The sequence below is a fragment of the Rhinolophus ferrumequinum genome, chromosome 4 (assembly GCF_004115265.2).
Source record: "Rhinolophus ferrumequinum isolate MPI-CBG mRhiFer1 chromosome 4, mRhiFer1_v1.p, whole genome shotgun sequence".
In the NCBI taxonomy this organism is placed as follows: Eukaryota; Metazoa; Chordata; class Mammalia; order Chiroptera; family Rhinolophidae; genus Rhinolophus; species Rhinolophus ferrumequinum.
This window is the reverse complement of record NC_046287.1, coordinates 101,212,766-101,229,886: the sequence shown is the minus strand read 5'-3', so window position 1 is coordinate 101,229,886 and position 17,121 is coordinate 101,212,766. Positions and strand designations below refer to the sequence as shown.

Sequence of the window (17,121 nt, the reverse complement as noted above, 5' to 3'; positions counted from 1 at the left end):
TACAGTTTCTAAGGATAAGATTTTCTTTTTTTTCTTTGTTATTTTTAAATAATGTAATTTGAATAAAATCCTAATAGAAAGTCATTTTAAACTTAAAAAGACAATTCCAAGAAATAGTAGGTTCATATTATTTACACAACTCTTAAAAAGGTTGAATCAAGTTATATTTCTTTCTCGTTAAACAAACGTATAGCTGAACCATTACAAGGGTCATACTTTCTTGGGCATTAATGACTAAGGGGCCCTTAGACAGTAAGTTGAAGCCATTAGAAGATTCCATGTAAGTTCAGAACAATATATGTGTATCAATATTCACACCTAATGGGACAGCCACGAATGGTGATGTGTCTGTGAGAACGAAGCTTCACATGTAAAGATGTTGGGTGCCTTACTTTAAGAATCCCTCATTACTTGTTTGTTATACGAAATAAATAAGGTGGTGTTTTCTTACAGTTTAGTCATTCTGGCAAACCACTCCTTGAATTTAGTTCAAACAGAACTTACAGGGTTTCTGGATCGTATCACTTCTTTACAGCAGTGTGATGTCTTCATTTCGCTTCCTGTATTAAGCTCTGGTCTGATTTTATTCTAGTTAGGAAAGCAACAAGACATTCTTACTGGACATATTGAAACAGCTTTTCATCTGGAATATGGATTTCTATTTTTTTTTAACTTTTGAAAAACTTTTTGTTAAGATAGAATGTACAGATTCTAATATCGAACCCGTTTCTACTCCATCTAATATGGAATCTGGTCACATCCCATTGAATGCAGAATTGTTTGTGTGTGGCGTTTTTCTAAAAGAGATTATTTTATAACTTTCAGCACATTTTCAAAGTGGTGAGGTACTACTAGGAGTGGCTTTGGCCGTGATGGTGGTCAGTTCATGACCTGGTGCGTTGGTATGTTGATGGTGCTGCAGCTGGCACCAGTTTATTGGTTGTAGACTGTGCTGTCTTAAAAGGCTTTCTGGTATTTTTTTTTTAAGAGTGTTTTTCCAGGACCCATCAGGTCCAAGCCAAGTAGTTGCTTCAATCTAGTTGTGGAGGGCGTAGCTCACAGTGGCCCAAGAGGGGATCGAACCGGCAACCTTGTTAAGAGCACTGCACTCTGACCAACTGAGCTAACCGGTCGCCCTGGTATTTTTTTTTTTTTTTTAATGAGGAAAAAAAAATATTGGTAACTGAAGATGAGAGCTTGGGTGACCTGGGACCTGGCACAGTTCAAACTGGCACAATGACATTCTCTGTTCTTTATATATAAAGAAGCTAGACTAGTCCCAGGGCTCAGCTCTGGGCTGGACCCAACTTTTAGTAAGGTCTTAATTTGCTCTTTTAACAGAGGCCCAGAAGTATAGAAAACCATGTTTGTATTTCTGTAACTTACAGGGAAATGAATGGATGTCATGGTTTTAAAAAGATAAATATCAAGTTAATTATGGATAAAGATAAAAATTAAAAAGTGAACATTTTGGAAAATGTGTTAAGAATGACATATAAGCAAATATATGTATTGACTTGGAAATATAATTCCAGTGGATCTCAAAATATTTAATTCTATTAGTCGCCTTAGGTTTTTCACTGACAGTGAATGAATCTATGTTCTTTGTCACACATAACTCCTCTTACCTCTCCCAAGAAAATACATGATCATGCATTTGGGATTAAAGTAACTACTATTTATTGACTCCTCTGTTAACCATAAAAAAATTCTTTAAAATTGTAATTTCTGGTTAATTTGTTTAGGTTTGAGTAATTTTTATAGAATAAAAAAGTTGTATATAATTTATTTTCTCTTTATTTTTTCTAAGAAGTAGATTATGAACTAAATTTTTTTTTCTGTTTCTTAATTTGCAAGGTCACCACTTTTATTAGTGTTTCAATGTAAAATATGTATTCTACAGTAATGTGATAACCTGTAGAAGTCCAATTCTGGACATTGTTGGGATAATTAAATTTAAAAGAATAATGAATTTTGGTTTGTCTTTGTTCATTTATTGAGGCAAATATATCCATATATTAAATATTATAAATAAAATCATATATCAAATTCCCATTCTTTAAAAAAATCTTTACAGAATTTAAGTAAATAAAAATGAGAAAATGGTTATGAGTAATAATTTAGAATGTGAAATGGAAAACTGAGTTGTTTATTTAAAAATTTCAAGATTTGTATTAAAAGAATCATTGTCTTCTTTCAGATAAATTTGCGCCTCATCTTGGTAAGTGGGAAAACAAAAGAGTTCCTGTTTTCTCCCAATGATTCTGCTTCTGACATTGCAAAGCATGTGTATGACAACTGGCCAATGGGTGAGTGGTGTTTTTCTCTTGAGAACAAATAATGTTAATTCTTCATGCCCTACCTTGTTTCACAAACATTTTGAAAAAGCTATAAATAGATAAGATATAAAAGAGCAAACAATTAATTGAGGGTACAAGTCTCCAAGTTAACAGGAATTACTGCCTCCTTCCCTAGATTTTGCTCTTCAGTTACGTCACTGCAAGATGGTAAAGGGGCCACAGTGCAGAGTCCCTGTTTTTGATTTAGAGCTGCTTAATGTAAATGAAAAAAACTTTTTTAAAAAGAAAAACACAATGTAGCTAACACACACAGTTCACATTAGTAAACCTATTTATAAGATACAAATTAAAAGGAAAGAAAAACTGTCTTTAACAAATTATAATACATTCTCTTTGGTCTATTCTATACATAGCTTATTTTAAATTGAGTTTGACACAAAGTTAATTTCTAATTCATGTTACTTCTGTGTTCTCTAAACTACTACAAGGTCAAGAAGGTATAAAACCCGTTAATGCTTTGTATTTTTAAGCCAGTATCCACGACACCAAAATTGTAGTGTGTGTGTGTGTGTTATTCCTTCTTTTCTTCAGTTCTTTTCTATGTAATAAGACTGTCTTGCCATCTAAAGTGAGTCTTTAGTTTATGTTCTTCCTTTGAATTTGCCCCACGTCATCTTGTCCCTTTTGTGGCATGTACCATAGTGATAGGACTTTCAGCTGATTTCATTTCATTGTGTTCGCCAAAGCATTTGGACTTGTAAAGGACAAGACTTGTTTCAACAAAGAACGCAGTGTATACTGTGAAATGAATAAATTAGATCGGTGTCTGTCAACCTTAAATAATATATGGGACACTTTTAGAGGAAGAAAATTCTTGTAGATTCCCTAGTGCTGACTTAAATGTTTTTTATCATAATATTTATTTTTAAAGATAGAAACATAAAACATAATATTTATTTTTAAAGATAGAAACAAAAACGTAAATTAAAATTCTTAATCCTTATAACTCACCTACAACCGTAAATAGGTCTACAAGGAAAATCCAAACGTAAGCCTGAAACCAGTAGTGTTCAGACAACAGCATCAGCGTGCCAGCCAGATGGTGTCCCTTGCTAAAGCTGGCTCGCGGTTTGCCCACGACTCGGTGCTGTTGAGTTGGCATGCTTGTGCCCCTGCTTGCTGCGTGAGGGCCCCCATTATCTGCACGTTCCCCACAAAACCCGCTTTCACACAGTGTTCCAAATTGCCGCGCAGCCTTCACTCAGCAAGAATGGATTGTGGACGTTAAGTCAACCTCTGTCCTTTCCTGGTGAGCCTCTTGACGATTAAAGAAGTCTGGATTGGCGCCAGTACAGCCTTAAACTTCAACGTATACATGGGCACTAAAACCCCACGGCTACATGTACTGGATTGTAAAGTGATTATTTGAATTATCTAGATAATCTCCTCTAAATTCTCGTTAAAATGAAAACACAATTTGGAAGTTCTTGAAGAGGACTTGCAAACCCTAAGAATATATTTTTGTGAATTCATAGATCCGAGTTTAAGAAACACTGATTTAGGCCAGTACTTTCAAATAACTAGATCTTTCTTCCCATTCATAACCAAGGGACAGTGAATGCTAGTCCTGAATCAGGGATGGCCTGAAGCTAAAGGTTAGAGGTGAGAAGGAATTTCAGAAAAGCCAAGTGGACTAACCTGGGGGCTAGCTCTAGAATTTCTTCTTAGCCAGGCAGGATAGATAGCTGTCAGCGTGAAAAGCATTTTTAAATTACCTGCCTAATAGTGATGTTTTACTAAGTATGATGTAACAGATTGTTTTTATGGTTTTGGAGGGAAGAAAGGGTAAGGCTAGCTTTGGACATCTATGGATATTATAGAAAAGATCGCACAAGACAAAAAATGAATAATCTCTCTCAAAAGTGTATTTTATTTGGGCAAGATTATATCGAGATAAAAGAAATACTTTACTTTTATAATCATTTTACTGAATATTAAAATTAGTTTTAATTCCTTAGAATCTCCTGACTTATGGTAAAAAAAAAAGTCGGATTCAAGTGCAGACCTTCACTGTAGTTTCCCAAATGAATGAGCCATCTGCAGTGTATGGAATTGATTTTATCAATCCTACAGTACTTATTTTCACACAAAAAATTTTTGAACCCAGGCTTTTTCCCCAGTTGACTTTCTTTGTGCACTTTCCCAGTGTCCATATTTGTTTGGTAATGTACCTTGTGATATATCTGATTTTTCAAGTTTCTTCTGAGTGTTTTGGGTAAAGTGAATTAAAGTTGTGTCTTTCTGTAATGTTTACAAACGACTTCAAAAAGGCAATAAAGTAATAAATCACCACTGTCCAAAAGTTAACATTTACTTCTTCTTATTCTCTTTTTAAAATTTTTGTTCCTTAGTTTTATTGAGGTATAGTTTTTTATTTGCTATATCAATGTATTAATTTATTTAAAATATTTGTTACACCTATTGTTTCTAGTCTCAAATATATATTTAAACAGGTACAAATATTGGAACATTATAATATTTTGTTAATTACCTGTAATTGGAATTAATTTTCCAATGACATTCCTCTTTACCCACGGTTAGATTTTTCCTGACTCGTTTGTTTTAATATTTAAACTTTAGGACTCTCTTTTGGCACATTTTCATGTTCTTAAGAAGCAAAAAATAGTCTTTCTGCAGCTCTTACTCTGTAATAAGAAGAACTAGCAGGAACGAGGCTGCAGTGGTCGTATCAGCAAGCTCCCAGGGTCGTCTTTGATGTTTTCTATCTGACTTGGATCAGAATTTTTAGAAAATGCACTAATGCCGTAATTCTGTGTTGAAACACTCCTAACAAGTTCACTGGTTCTTTTCAGACTGGGAAGAAGAGCAGGTCAGCAGTCCAAATATTCTACGACTTATTTATCAAGGACGATTTCTACATGGCAATGTCACATTAGGAGGTAATGGTCACCTTCGTAATGGGATTTTGTGTCTGTCTCATGGTTGTAGTATCCGTTTGTTTAAATGCTAGTGTCTGATTTAACTAAAAATTTACACCTTCAAACTCAGTATGAATTCTGCCTACTTTTTGGTGTCTACTTCATGTTTTGCATTGTTAAATTTAAGTTTAGCACTATGCTAAGTGTTTACCACCTTGCGAAACAGACTCTATCCCATTACAGGTGGGAGCCCATAGATATTGTCCTGTAGATGTTATTGTATTTACTTCTGGATCATGTAACTTAGATGCAATATTTAAAAGTTAAAGTCAGACACACAAACTAGGAAAAGTTTCTGATAATTGCTTTTCAAATGTAATATGGGGAAATGTTTTCAGTTTGACTTAACTGATACAGTTGCCATTCGCGCAAGAGTACAGGTAAATGAGTACCTTTAGAGAGACAGTGCCGCGGGGTGATGGAAAGAGCAGATTTTAGACCCAGACTGTCCAAGTTGCCTCTGAGCTCTACCACTCACTGGCTGTGGAAACTTGGACAAGCTACTTAAGTGCTTTTGTTCCCGTTTCCTTAGAGTAACACGGAACAGCAGTAGTGCCGTTCTCCTGAGTTGGGAGGGTTAAATGAGTTTATGCATTCAAAGCATTTAGAACAGTGCTTGGCACACAGTAGACACTTTGTTAGCAGTTGCTGCCCTTTCTACGTGACTGGAGAAATGTAGCTCAACAGTGCCGCCTTGAGGGTACATTTTCTACCATCAGCAAGCTTTGTTTTTACGTAGTACATGTATTTCAGAAACATTCTGATAATTAGAAACGTGCAGACAAATGAAGTGATGTACTTTAAATAGTGTCTTTGTTTAAATAGTGTCTGAGTTTTTTCTCTAACTATGACAATGAAACGTTTGCTTTTCCTTAGATGTGGAATACTTTCATTCATTCAGCATATATTTACTCCTTATGTGCCAACCCTGTGTGCTAAACAACTGGAGATCCAGGGTTGAACAGGAACCTCTTTCTTCAAGGTGCTCCAGGATGACAGAGTAGAAACATAAAACCCACGGGTAGAAGGCTGTGTCACCAGGGCTGGAGTAGATGAGTGCCAGTGACGATCATGACAGTATCAAGTAGGAAGGACATTTCAGAATAGAATTTCACGCATAACCAAGTTTCAGTGTCAGTGTAATGACCGCTCTAATAAGTGCTGATATCCACGAAGAGATATCTGCCATTTCAAATTGAGCTGCTTTGCTTTGCAGTTCTTTTTACAGCTCCTTGTGTAGTTACACGGACCAACTCTTCATCTAAGAATTGACTGGTAGCTCTCAGGCTGTACTGGACGTTCATTGGGCAACCTACGACTGTGTGAACTCCTGGGTGACGTTCACGTGACGGTTGGAAACCCGCATTCTGGATGTTGTGCAGTGTCACAGCAGAGAGCAGGGGACCCCAGGGGAGGAGGAGAAAGCACTCGGATTCTTGCTCCTCTTCCTTCAGCTTCTTTGATGTGTTGGTATCAGTGTCTGCTGTTTCCAGTTAAAATCCAGTGGAGAAGGAAAATCATAGTCGTCGTCAGCCCAAGCGTTCGCCTCAAATGGCCCGCCGCTCAGCAGCTCCCAGGCCGGGCCGACATTTCCCCGAGTTGACATCTCAGTTCACTGCCCTGTTTTCTGAGACTGCTTTCCTTGCTGTCTCCAAACGACGGTGGTGGCGGTGGTAAAATTTACCCAGTGCCTTCTGTGTGCCAAGCCCTGAACTAAGCCTTTACCCTGCGTTATTTCATGTAAAAAATATTAGTTGTAGGTGTAGAAAACAACGTAATAGTTAGACATTTCACCCCTCACAAAGTGATACCCCCTCCTCCAGTCTGTTGCCCCTCTAACGTTGTATGTATTTATTACAATTCCATTGACTCTATTCCTATGCTGTACTCCATATCCCGTGACTATACACATGTTACATTATAGTTGACATACAATATTATTCAGCTTCAGCTTCAGGTGTACACTGCAGTGGGCAGACGTCCACACCGTCCATGAAGTGGTCTCCATAATACGACATCTGACACCCTACAAAATCTTTACACAGGTTGTTTCATTTAATCAGTGGAACTGCTCAGGGGCAGGTGTTAGAATTACTGTCTCCAGCTTCGGTGGGGCGCTGAGGCTGCGGGAGGGGTCAGTCACGCGCTCATGGCCCGTTTCACTGTTCACGAGCGGCAGGGATGCATTTTATCCCAGGGCTGCTCATGGAGTCAGCAGGATGGTGTGGCAGTGATGCACAGCGCGGCACGTGTGCATTTCACACTGCGTCAGGCTTTCCCATATACGCAGTGACATTTTAATAGTGTAAGTCTCACTGGCTCCTGATGTTCAATCAGGCCTAGGACATTATCCCCAAAAGGCCCTCCTCTTTTTTCCATCACCGTATGTACTTATGGGCCATCGTGCTTCATTTGAACTTCAGAAGTTAAGAGACAGACCACACAACAGATTAAAGAAGGAGAAGCTCACCTGGGTTACATGCGATATTAATAACATTGAAGACAATCAGGACTCGTCTTTAATCCACATGGTAACCATCATCCAGCAGAGCAGGATTGCAAAAGCAGATGGCAGGAACATCGTCCTTGCTGAGGAAAGGTGGTGAGCCTGCCCTCAGTTTGGAATTAGTGAAAGGCAAGTAGCTTGGGATGTCAGAACTCAAACATCACGATGGAAGTAACCCTAGAAGTTAGACATGCCGGCTGCTCTAATTTTATATGCAGAATAACAAAGGAATTCACCCCGAAACTTGATGGTTGTGTTTGCTTAAGTGGTTCCTGGATATCGGGATGTGTATTATATTATTCTGTCTGTGTCTGAAATAGTTCATAGTTATAAATACTTGTCATTTATGAATGAGAAAACCTTTTACAGGCTTGACTAGAAAACAGTAATTATTAATAATGCTAAGGCAGTGATTCTTTTAAAGTAACCTTTTAAAGGAAATTGTTTTCTAATTGGAGAATAAAGGTTGGAATTAAATGTTTAAAATTAGTTTGTGATTTCTTCTATTTCTACCTGATAGTGGCCTGTTTGGTGTAGTAATTTTATTAGGTGACTGACATATAATTAGATTTAAAGATAAATGTCTCTTAATCTAAACTTTTGCCTGTATGTAGAAAAAGTATTCTGTGAAACATTTTTTAAATTCCTTTTCTCCTCTAAAGGTTATTTCCAGTTTTAACCAATCATGAATTTTGTCTTGTCCCTTTTCCTTAAACAGCATGGTGTATATGTCAAGATAATGAGCGTAACAGGAATGTCTTAATTATAAAAATTGTTTCTGATAACATTAATTTCAAAATATTATCAGAATATTAATTAATTAATAACCTAATTTCATTTTTTAAGAGATGTTCTATCTGGTAAGAAGTTCAGCCTGTTGAGGAAGTCATACAAAAAGCAATCAATTTTGAATGGTTTCAGTTCTAGCTAGTGATTTCGATAGGTTGAAGTACAGGTAACAAATTGTCTTTTACTTTTCACACAGCGTTAAAACTTCCTTTTGGCAAAACAACAGTGATGCATTTGGTGGCCAGAGAGACACTGCCAGAGCCAAACTCTCAAGGTGAGCCGTGCGCCAGAGAAGCCCCACGCGTGGCCAGGAATGGCCTGTTCTCCTGGACATTCTGAGGGAAAGGAACTTTTCATAGTCCTTGATGAGAACTTGTGAAGCAAATGACCAGACATTTTGGAAACAGGCTTAAATTAAGAGAGCATTTGTTACGATTTTTAATTTAAAAATGCAAACATTAAAAACCTATTTGTTACCAAGCTTGAGTGCCCCCTCCTCCCCTGCCTCCAATAAGGAGGCAGTACGTTTTTACAGACGAAACTTTCCTTCATTTCCCCAGGTCAGAGGAATCGGGAAAAGACGGGCGAGAGTAACTGTTGTGTGATCCTGTAAAGACTGTCTGCTAAGTGTGATGTGACGTCACCCTTGTCTTCCATGCCCCCGGGACAGAAGAGACCCCACATTGCGTCAGGAACCCTTAGCACATCTGCCTGCAAAGCCATGGAGTGAGTGGTCACAGGAGCACTGTCATCTTTTCTCGTGAAAGTAAAAAGAACCAAGAACATGTTTCACTATGACTTTTATTTCTAGTACTTTTGTTTGTGTTGAGCAGTTTTAAAACATTGGTTTTTGAATGCAGTCCATCTTCAGGGGAAAAGTTAACAAGTTACCTTTCATAGCAGAAATGATTTTGCTGCCACAAAAAATGCGATCACCAGAACTAACAAATCAAGTGTTCCAAATACAGTTTGCACTAAACAAGTTTGATTGTTTTCTTCACCAGCAGAGTTTATAGCATAGTTCATGGTACCCAGAAATTCTCATATATACAGTTCCACACTGGAAAACACTCAGCAACTAATGACCTTAATTACTGGGCCAACTGGAGAGGAAAAAATGGACAAGAAACTAAACTGTTTGGTGGATTCTACCACAGTCAGCCATGGTGGCTTCACTGGCACAGAACACTAAATGGAGGGTGACGGCCTCAGTGCCGCAAATGAAAAAACCAAATGTGCCTGTTTAAAGCACTCAATAGAGATCTGGTGAGCAAATGGTTTTTCCTTTAACATGTGCCCTCTCCAGTCATAAGTAACCGAGAGCTTGTTCACGCAGCACAAAAGGGGTGAGTGTGTTTCCTAGCCTTAATGTGGGAGGGGGAAGTTCCAATCACTCATAGACTTTCATTGTTGTGCAGAAATATTAGGAAACCTCATTTACTGTTCAATTTTATGTATTCGAATATCAGCAGTTTGACTTTTTTCATAATTATTATTGCTCATCTGTGTCCACTGTCACACTCACTCATTAGAATTCAGATGAATTCTTAAAATGAAAAAATTCTCCTCAGTAACTAATTTGTTTCTTCATGTAGTTTGCATTTGGTGTCAGTGCTTGCAGTTGTATTAAAATCAAAAGCTGATTTTTTAAAAGGCATACGCAATTCAGGATGCCTTTGTTTTGTTTTGTACCAATAACTTAAAATTGATATGCTCAAAACAATTTGCACAGCACTAAAGCATGAGCAGTTTCATCTAAATCTGTAAAAACATAAAAGATTTTATATTTTTTCACTGGGAAGGAATTCTTCCTGGATGAAATTACAAATATGTGTAGAATATATTTAATAAAAACTTATAAAATACCTAACTATAGAACTTACATATAGATTGGGGTGTAGTGTGTAGAACAATGTTCCATATAAATAATTTAGCCTTTATAACAATGAAGTTACAAGCTGACACATTCTGTACTTAAATGAGTGTCCATGGTCCTTACAAGCATTGAGTGTAAATGGTTTCAAACGGTCAGCTTCGTTTAGAGTGATCAGGTTACTTTACTCATTGTTAAAGCATTGATGAAAAGGCTTTCTATGCAGTGGAGCTACGAAATATTGTTCATACTGATCAGAAATTTGTATAGAGCAGAGTTTTAAAAAGAGTGTAAATAGCACTAAACATTTTCTTTCTGCAACCTGTACTTATAGATTCTTTCTGTAAACTAAATAAAAAAATATCATCGTGCGTTTCGGTTATAATATTAAAAGGTCTTAATTAGGTCGATAATTGTTTAAGCTCAGTCTCATCCATGTTATAATTGTTTTCTATTTTTGTTTCTGAATCTTTAAAAAAATTCATTTAATTAATATTCCATTGATAGTTTTGGGAATTATTCATAACATATCTTTGATATTTAACCTGAATGATCTGTGCACAGCCACAATACATAGAATTATGTGGTCTCTTTATCACTAAATGTTATATAAAGAGATGTTAAATATTTATATGCTTTGTTCATTAGCTCAAACATGAATTCTGTTAGTGTTGATGAAAGAAGAATCTGGTAGTTACTTAATTGGGCAATTAAGCCATTTATGGCTCTATTCCTCTTTTGTAAAACAAATTACTGGTAATTATTTCTAATACCTACTTTAATTCTAATTACTCTCTGTTTTTCCAAAGTTAAAGACTATCAGCTAATTGTGATTGAATTTTTACAATGGTTAAAAATAGTCTCTATTGGTTTTCAATATATTTTTCTGTGTTCCCACATTATAAATTTCCCTTTCACAAGACCTCAATTTAGAGTTTGCAAAACGGATAAACTTGTTTATTAGTAGAGAAAGAATTATATCACTTAATACTTAATATCATTGTTATGCAGAATGAAAAAAAGAATAAAAACTAGCAGTAAAATTATACATGGAAAACACCAAAAATTTAACTGCCTTAACAGTATAACGTGAAAATACTCAAATATCCCTTTGAAAAGTTCCCTGGGTGGCCTGATGGTTGAAATATGGTTGGTCATAGCCAAGGCTCATACTGAAGGGCCCTCTGCCAAAACTGACAGCTCACTACGGAGCGGTGGGAGTTGCGCAGACCCAGGGATGTGAAGCCTGGGTCGTGGGCCTGGGAGGCTGCCTCGTCTTCGCACCTAACTCACCTTTTCCCTAAGTTACCCTGGACTCGGTTACGTGTTCTGGACACGGCAAGCTTTTCTTCTCTATGAAATTCTCAGCATGTCTCCTTGACCTGAACTATTTGTTTTCTCTTCAGAATAAGTTGTACCTCATGCTGTCACGAAAAATATAGTGTCTAACATTATCACTCACGTTAAATGAGGTTTTCTCATAACATTTATCCTTAGTTTTATGTCACCTTGACCTTTGTTACAGTAATTTCTGTTAGATTTCTATTTCTGTTAGCTGATTGTGGTAAACAATGTTTAATGTGAAAAGAAATTAAACTTTCTTCATCTGTTATAGAATACCCTTCTTTTAAATGACTTATACTCATAATTTTGGTGTATTTTTCCTATTCTTTATCTCTCTACTGTTTTTCTCTTTTTTCATTCAATTTATTTTATTACATTCTTCAGTAAAATTAGTACTGTGCCAGCCTTTATTCTTCTGTATTTTACCAACATCAAAGAGAAGCGATCAACCAAAATTTAGTGTGCTTTCATACCATCCTAATTGGGAACTGTCGCAGGCATGTCTTCAATTTCTTTCTATTACCATTTCCATAATATAGTCCTTTGTTAGCCAAACAGTGATTGGGTGGGAGGAGGGCTTGAGAGAAGCGTACGTAACCTCTCATTATGGCCGAAACGCAGCTGAAGACTGCTGCCCGCTATGTGGCGCCCTTTCGCTGGCCGAGGTGAGTGGGCGTCTTGGATGTGGGCTGTAGACGACAGTCTGTGACTCTCCTCAGCTTATTCCTTCAGGAGACTGTACCATATGTGAGCTGTTTTGCAGACGTGTTGTGGGAGGTTCTAAAAGAGTTCCCAGACAAAAGTAAAGGAGAAACATCTAATTCTCAGATAGTCAAGTTTAAACCACTACTAGAATATGAAAACAAATTTATTTAGTAGTTGGTGGTCTTTGACAATGCTGTCAAAATGTTTGTCCTTTTATATTATTTTTACGTCTGCCTTTTTTTCAAAATGACAACTCACAAGAAACACATAGTAGACAGAGTGAATCGCCACTTGGGAAGAGGAAATGTCAGTCTCCTATGATTCAGCCAAATACAAAAGGAGGTGGGTGAGCAAACACATACCATATACTTCTTCAAATGGCTCTGCAAGTGACTTGTTTTTAGTCTCAGGCAGAGACTTACTGGCTTTAGAGAGTAGTTGTTCCACATTCAGACACTATTCACTATCTGATGTTCATTTTCTCCAGACGTTCCTTGCCCTTATTTTCATCTGAGAGAAGTCTACAATGTAGTGAGAGGAACTTTGCTCTATTGAAATAACGCAAGGAAGGAACAGACTGTGGAAGGGAGTAGGGACTGACCGTCGGGGAGCTGGAACCCCAAGCTGCCAGCTGGTGCTGCGTTTGTCCAGACATTGCACGTAATCATAAAATGTGGGCATTTCTTCAGTTCTCAGTGGTCGGCCAGATGAGATGGTTTTTCCAGGTCTCTCGAGCCTGGCTTCCTTCACATTCCTTCCTTATCTCACTGTTTTATTTCTCTGGGGGCATTGCTTTCCTGAATTCCACTCACTTGTTTGCTATTTTCCTGCAGTGTTCTCAGAGGCATTTTTAAAAATCTGATAATTGAACAGTGTTTTGACTGACACTGTCATTTGGTCTTCAGATTTCAGAATCCCCCAAGAAGAGCTGGGCATTGAAGTCATGCCTGCTTTCAAGCTGGGTGACTTCGAATAAGTTACTTAATCTTTGGGCTTCCATTTTTATTGTTTTAATATAAAGAATAAGAGTAATACCGACTTTGTATTATTATTGGTTGTAAGGATTATTTTAAAATCAATAGAGCACTGATTTGCACAAGAACCCATGTGACAAACAGCACACCTGTCAGAAGGTGAGTACTAAGCTTCAACGTGTACTCCAAACTTCATGAAAATAGCTACAAAAGTCTCAGAAGATACGTTGGTGATTCTGTGTTCAAAGGCTTTGAAAAGGAAGGCAACAAGAAGCGGGAAGGTCTTAAGAATTGGCCTTAGATTAGAAGCAAATCAGAAGCCAGGAATTCGCCAATGAGACCTGGCTTCAGATACTGATTATAGACACCCGGTCATAGGGCTTGGACCAAAGACCAAGAATAGGACATATTAACACAAGGACATACCTCGGTCAACATTTGCAATGAGATTTGTTGACCAAGATTGCAAAGCGCACATTTTTGGAGGGATCCGGCTAATCGGGGCGGAAGCAGCACTCGGGTGAGAAGACAGACGGAACCTCCCCGACCCTGCCGGCTGAAGAGGGTGAGGCGCCGCTGAGTGATGACGGGGAATGTATCACCGGATTCGGCTGCTTGTTTCCTCAGGTCCAGGCACCGGTTTCTGAACCTCCCCGAGGAACGCACTGCAGGGGTTGACCGATGAAGTCGGCCTGTGGGCATCTTATTTGCCGAGAGAACAGTTGACCCCGTTACCAGTTGACCCACAGGTAACGGAAGGAACAAAACTGCCGTTCTTGGATGAATTTGAACCCCGAGAGAAAGCGATCCCAGGGAGGAGCGTGCAGAGGAGGTGATTGTGCCCTGCTAGATTTTCCTGATGACCCAACTCATTGAGGCCCACGCGGTAACCGCTCCCACACCCTCCTCCTTGCTCCGTGGGGAGCAGACTGCAGGCCCCGCCCCCACGTGGCTCAGGGACCTTGGCTTTACCCGCCCCAGGGGCCACGCCCATGCCCTTTGGTGTAGTTGGGTTAGGGCTGGGCCTGGGACCCAGTCCTGGCCAAGGAGACCCGGGAGAGCTCCCGGGTTTCTGGGGAAAGTTCTCATTCCCAATGAGCCATTCTTTCGTCTGGAAAAGATGGTTGAAACTGCTACACCCACCTTGGAACCCTGAGGGGAGCTAGCCTGAGGGGAAGCAAGCACACTGAGGGTGCACAGTGAAAAGATAGACAATCCTATCCCCTGAGGACGTCTGCCCGGCACACATGCCACTGCCCGAGGCTTCTTGACAGGCTACCGAACACATTTCTTGGAGTTTTTCCCTACTTCCGCTCAAAGGCTCCCTACATAGTGGAAGCAAGGGCTACACATCAGCACATACTTCAGACTTTATGAGATTAGCGTGCAAAAAGACGAGAAAAATAGGAAGATGATCTTCGGTGTTCAGATCTCTCAAAAGTAAATCTTTGACTATAGCATCACAAACTATCTGGCTGACGAAGGGAAAAGAGACATCGAAAGAGACCATTGTGGCTACAAGTCAGCTCCAATCTCACAATTGTAAAAGGCATGAGCAGAAAATGAGAGTTTGGGTCTGTAAATCAGGGATGACTATAGAAAGTCTCAAACACCCCCGAGGATAATGTTAGAAAGGCCTGGAATTAGCTGGAGTTGACAGAAAATAAAAAGTACATGTTTGCTGCATTCAAAACAAAAAGCAGCGCAGGGGTACACTGCTGGCGGGCAAGCCGCCGTTCGCGGGGACCTCCAGGGAAACTTCAGTTTTCAGTTCTGACCCTTGATTAAATCTGGTCACCAAATTAAATTTGAACACCTGTGGCTTGGAGCAGCTGCCTTTGTTTTTGCAGATGACCAAGACCAGAATCACTCAAACACCAGGAATCCAGGGGACCACAGTGGGAGGGTGGGTATGAGTCCATTGAACTGGAATTGGAAACCAAGCAAGATGATGCAGACAGGAGTAAGTTGCCCTTCTATTGTGGGTTCAAGTCGCCAGACCCAGCTAACTAACACGGGGATTCAAAGAGAACGCATGCACCTGCCCACCCCCAGCCCCATGGTCAGGCGAAGCGGGAGCCCAGACCCTCCCCTTCCGACTGGCCTTCGAACGGGCTCCCACCACCGTCCCTCTGTCACCACGAGAAGGCCCAGACAACCAGTCCCCTCTTAGTGTCCTCACGGTGATCCCCATGTGCCCTAAGACGTCCACTTTCCCATTTCCTACCACTCACTCGCCACCCCCTCCAGAACTCAGTGCCCGGTGAACTCAGGATTCAGCAGAACCTGCCCTATCGCCTCCCGCCTCCTTGGAAGTCCCTCTCTTTGTCTTGTTCTGACCCCTAACTCTCCTCTGAGGGCGCTACCTCCCGGGGGTCCTGGCGATGTTTCCCAAAGCTGTCATTTACTGACTCCTTCCTTGTGGAGGACCACTGTTCGCAGTCAGACGTACGCCCATTTTACAGGTGAGAAAACAGGCCCTGAGAAGTACTGCTTATTTCTGAACATAGCAAGTTCATTTTTCTCAGGGACTCTTAAAATATTTTTTCCTGTGTTTAAAATTGATATTTGCTCATTGTACAACATCTCAGGGGTATGGAAACGTATGAGGAAAAAGAAACTAATCCCATCATCCAGAATCAATTATTTCCATCGTGGTGAATTCCTTCTAGTCTTCTGTATTAACATGTATACATTAAAATAAAAAGTATGCTGCCTACAGAGTGTATGTCTTATTTGTCACCTCTAACATGCCACGAGCATGTCCCCAGGATTAAATCTTTGAAACACAGTTGTTTATAGCTATGTGATACTCCATCTCACAGGCATTTAACAAATGTTTAATGTTAAAACTACAGTGGAACAGCTCCATACCAACGTTGGAATGGCTAATGGAGGGATTGACAATATCCAGTGTCAGCAAGGACGGGAAGCCACGAACACACTCATATTCCCAATGTAATCAAGAATAAACGTTTTACAAAACTAGTTTGTAGTATCTGCCAAATACATGTAATCCTAAGACCCAGAAATGCTACGCAGGGATAAATGGCCAACAGAAAAATATGTGTCTGTCCTTAAAAGACAGTCCAAGAATCTTCAGAGCCACCTCACACCAGCAGCAGCCGATGTCCATCAACAGTAGAACGGACTTTAAACTGTGTGACAGTCTGAGGGAAGAAGCAGGGCATACAAAATACATACTGTGTGCACTCATTTAAATATCATTTGCACATAGGCAAAACTAGGCTATTGTGATGGTCAGGCAATGGTCACCCTTCGGTGGGGAGGGTGCTATTAACTAGGAGAGAGAACGGGTGGGTGCTGAAAATGTCTGTATCTGGAAGTGCGTGGTGGTTACACAGGCATATACACACGCATGGGAAAATGAGTCAGGCTCCACCTTCAGCTTTGTCTCATTTACTGTCTGTAATTTCTGGGTATCAGTGAGGCCTCAGTGAGAACAAAGGAAAAACAGAACAGGATTTCATGACCTCCCCCCCCCACCACGAGCGAGGACATGGACCGAGGCCAGGACCAGGGGTACAGTGGCAGCAGGTCAGGCCAGCTCTGAGCGGACTCTTCCACCAGTCGCCTATATTTGGACATTTAGCCTATTTCAAATATTCCT

The 17,121-nt window shown here is 39.6% G+C and overlaps 1 protein-coding gene across 2 annotated transcripts in view; it reads left to right on the top strand.

Annotated features, from left to right (window-relative positions):
* The window catches only part of UBL3 (ubiquitin like 3), a 61,787-nt gene extending 50,272 nt beyond the window's left edge, over window positions 1-11,515 (top strand). For both annotated transcript variants that reach the window (XM_033104382.1, XM_033104381.1), the window contains exons 2-5: window positions 2,201-2,309; window positions 5,174-5,260; window positions 8,791-8,868; window positions 9,155-11,515. In XM_033104382.1, coding sequence (XP_032960273.1) covers window positions 2,201-2,309; window positions 5,174-5,260; window positions 8,791-8,868; window positions 9,155-9,207 — 327 coding nt within the window. In that variant the 3' untranslated portion in view covers window positions 9,208-11,515. The remainder of the gene's footprint in view (window positions 1-2,200; window positions 2,310-5,173; window positions 5,261-8,790; window positions 8,869-9,154) is intronic.
* The last annotated feature ends 5,606 nt before the right edge of the window (window positions 11,516-17,121 follow it).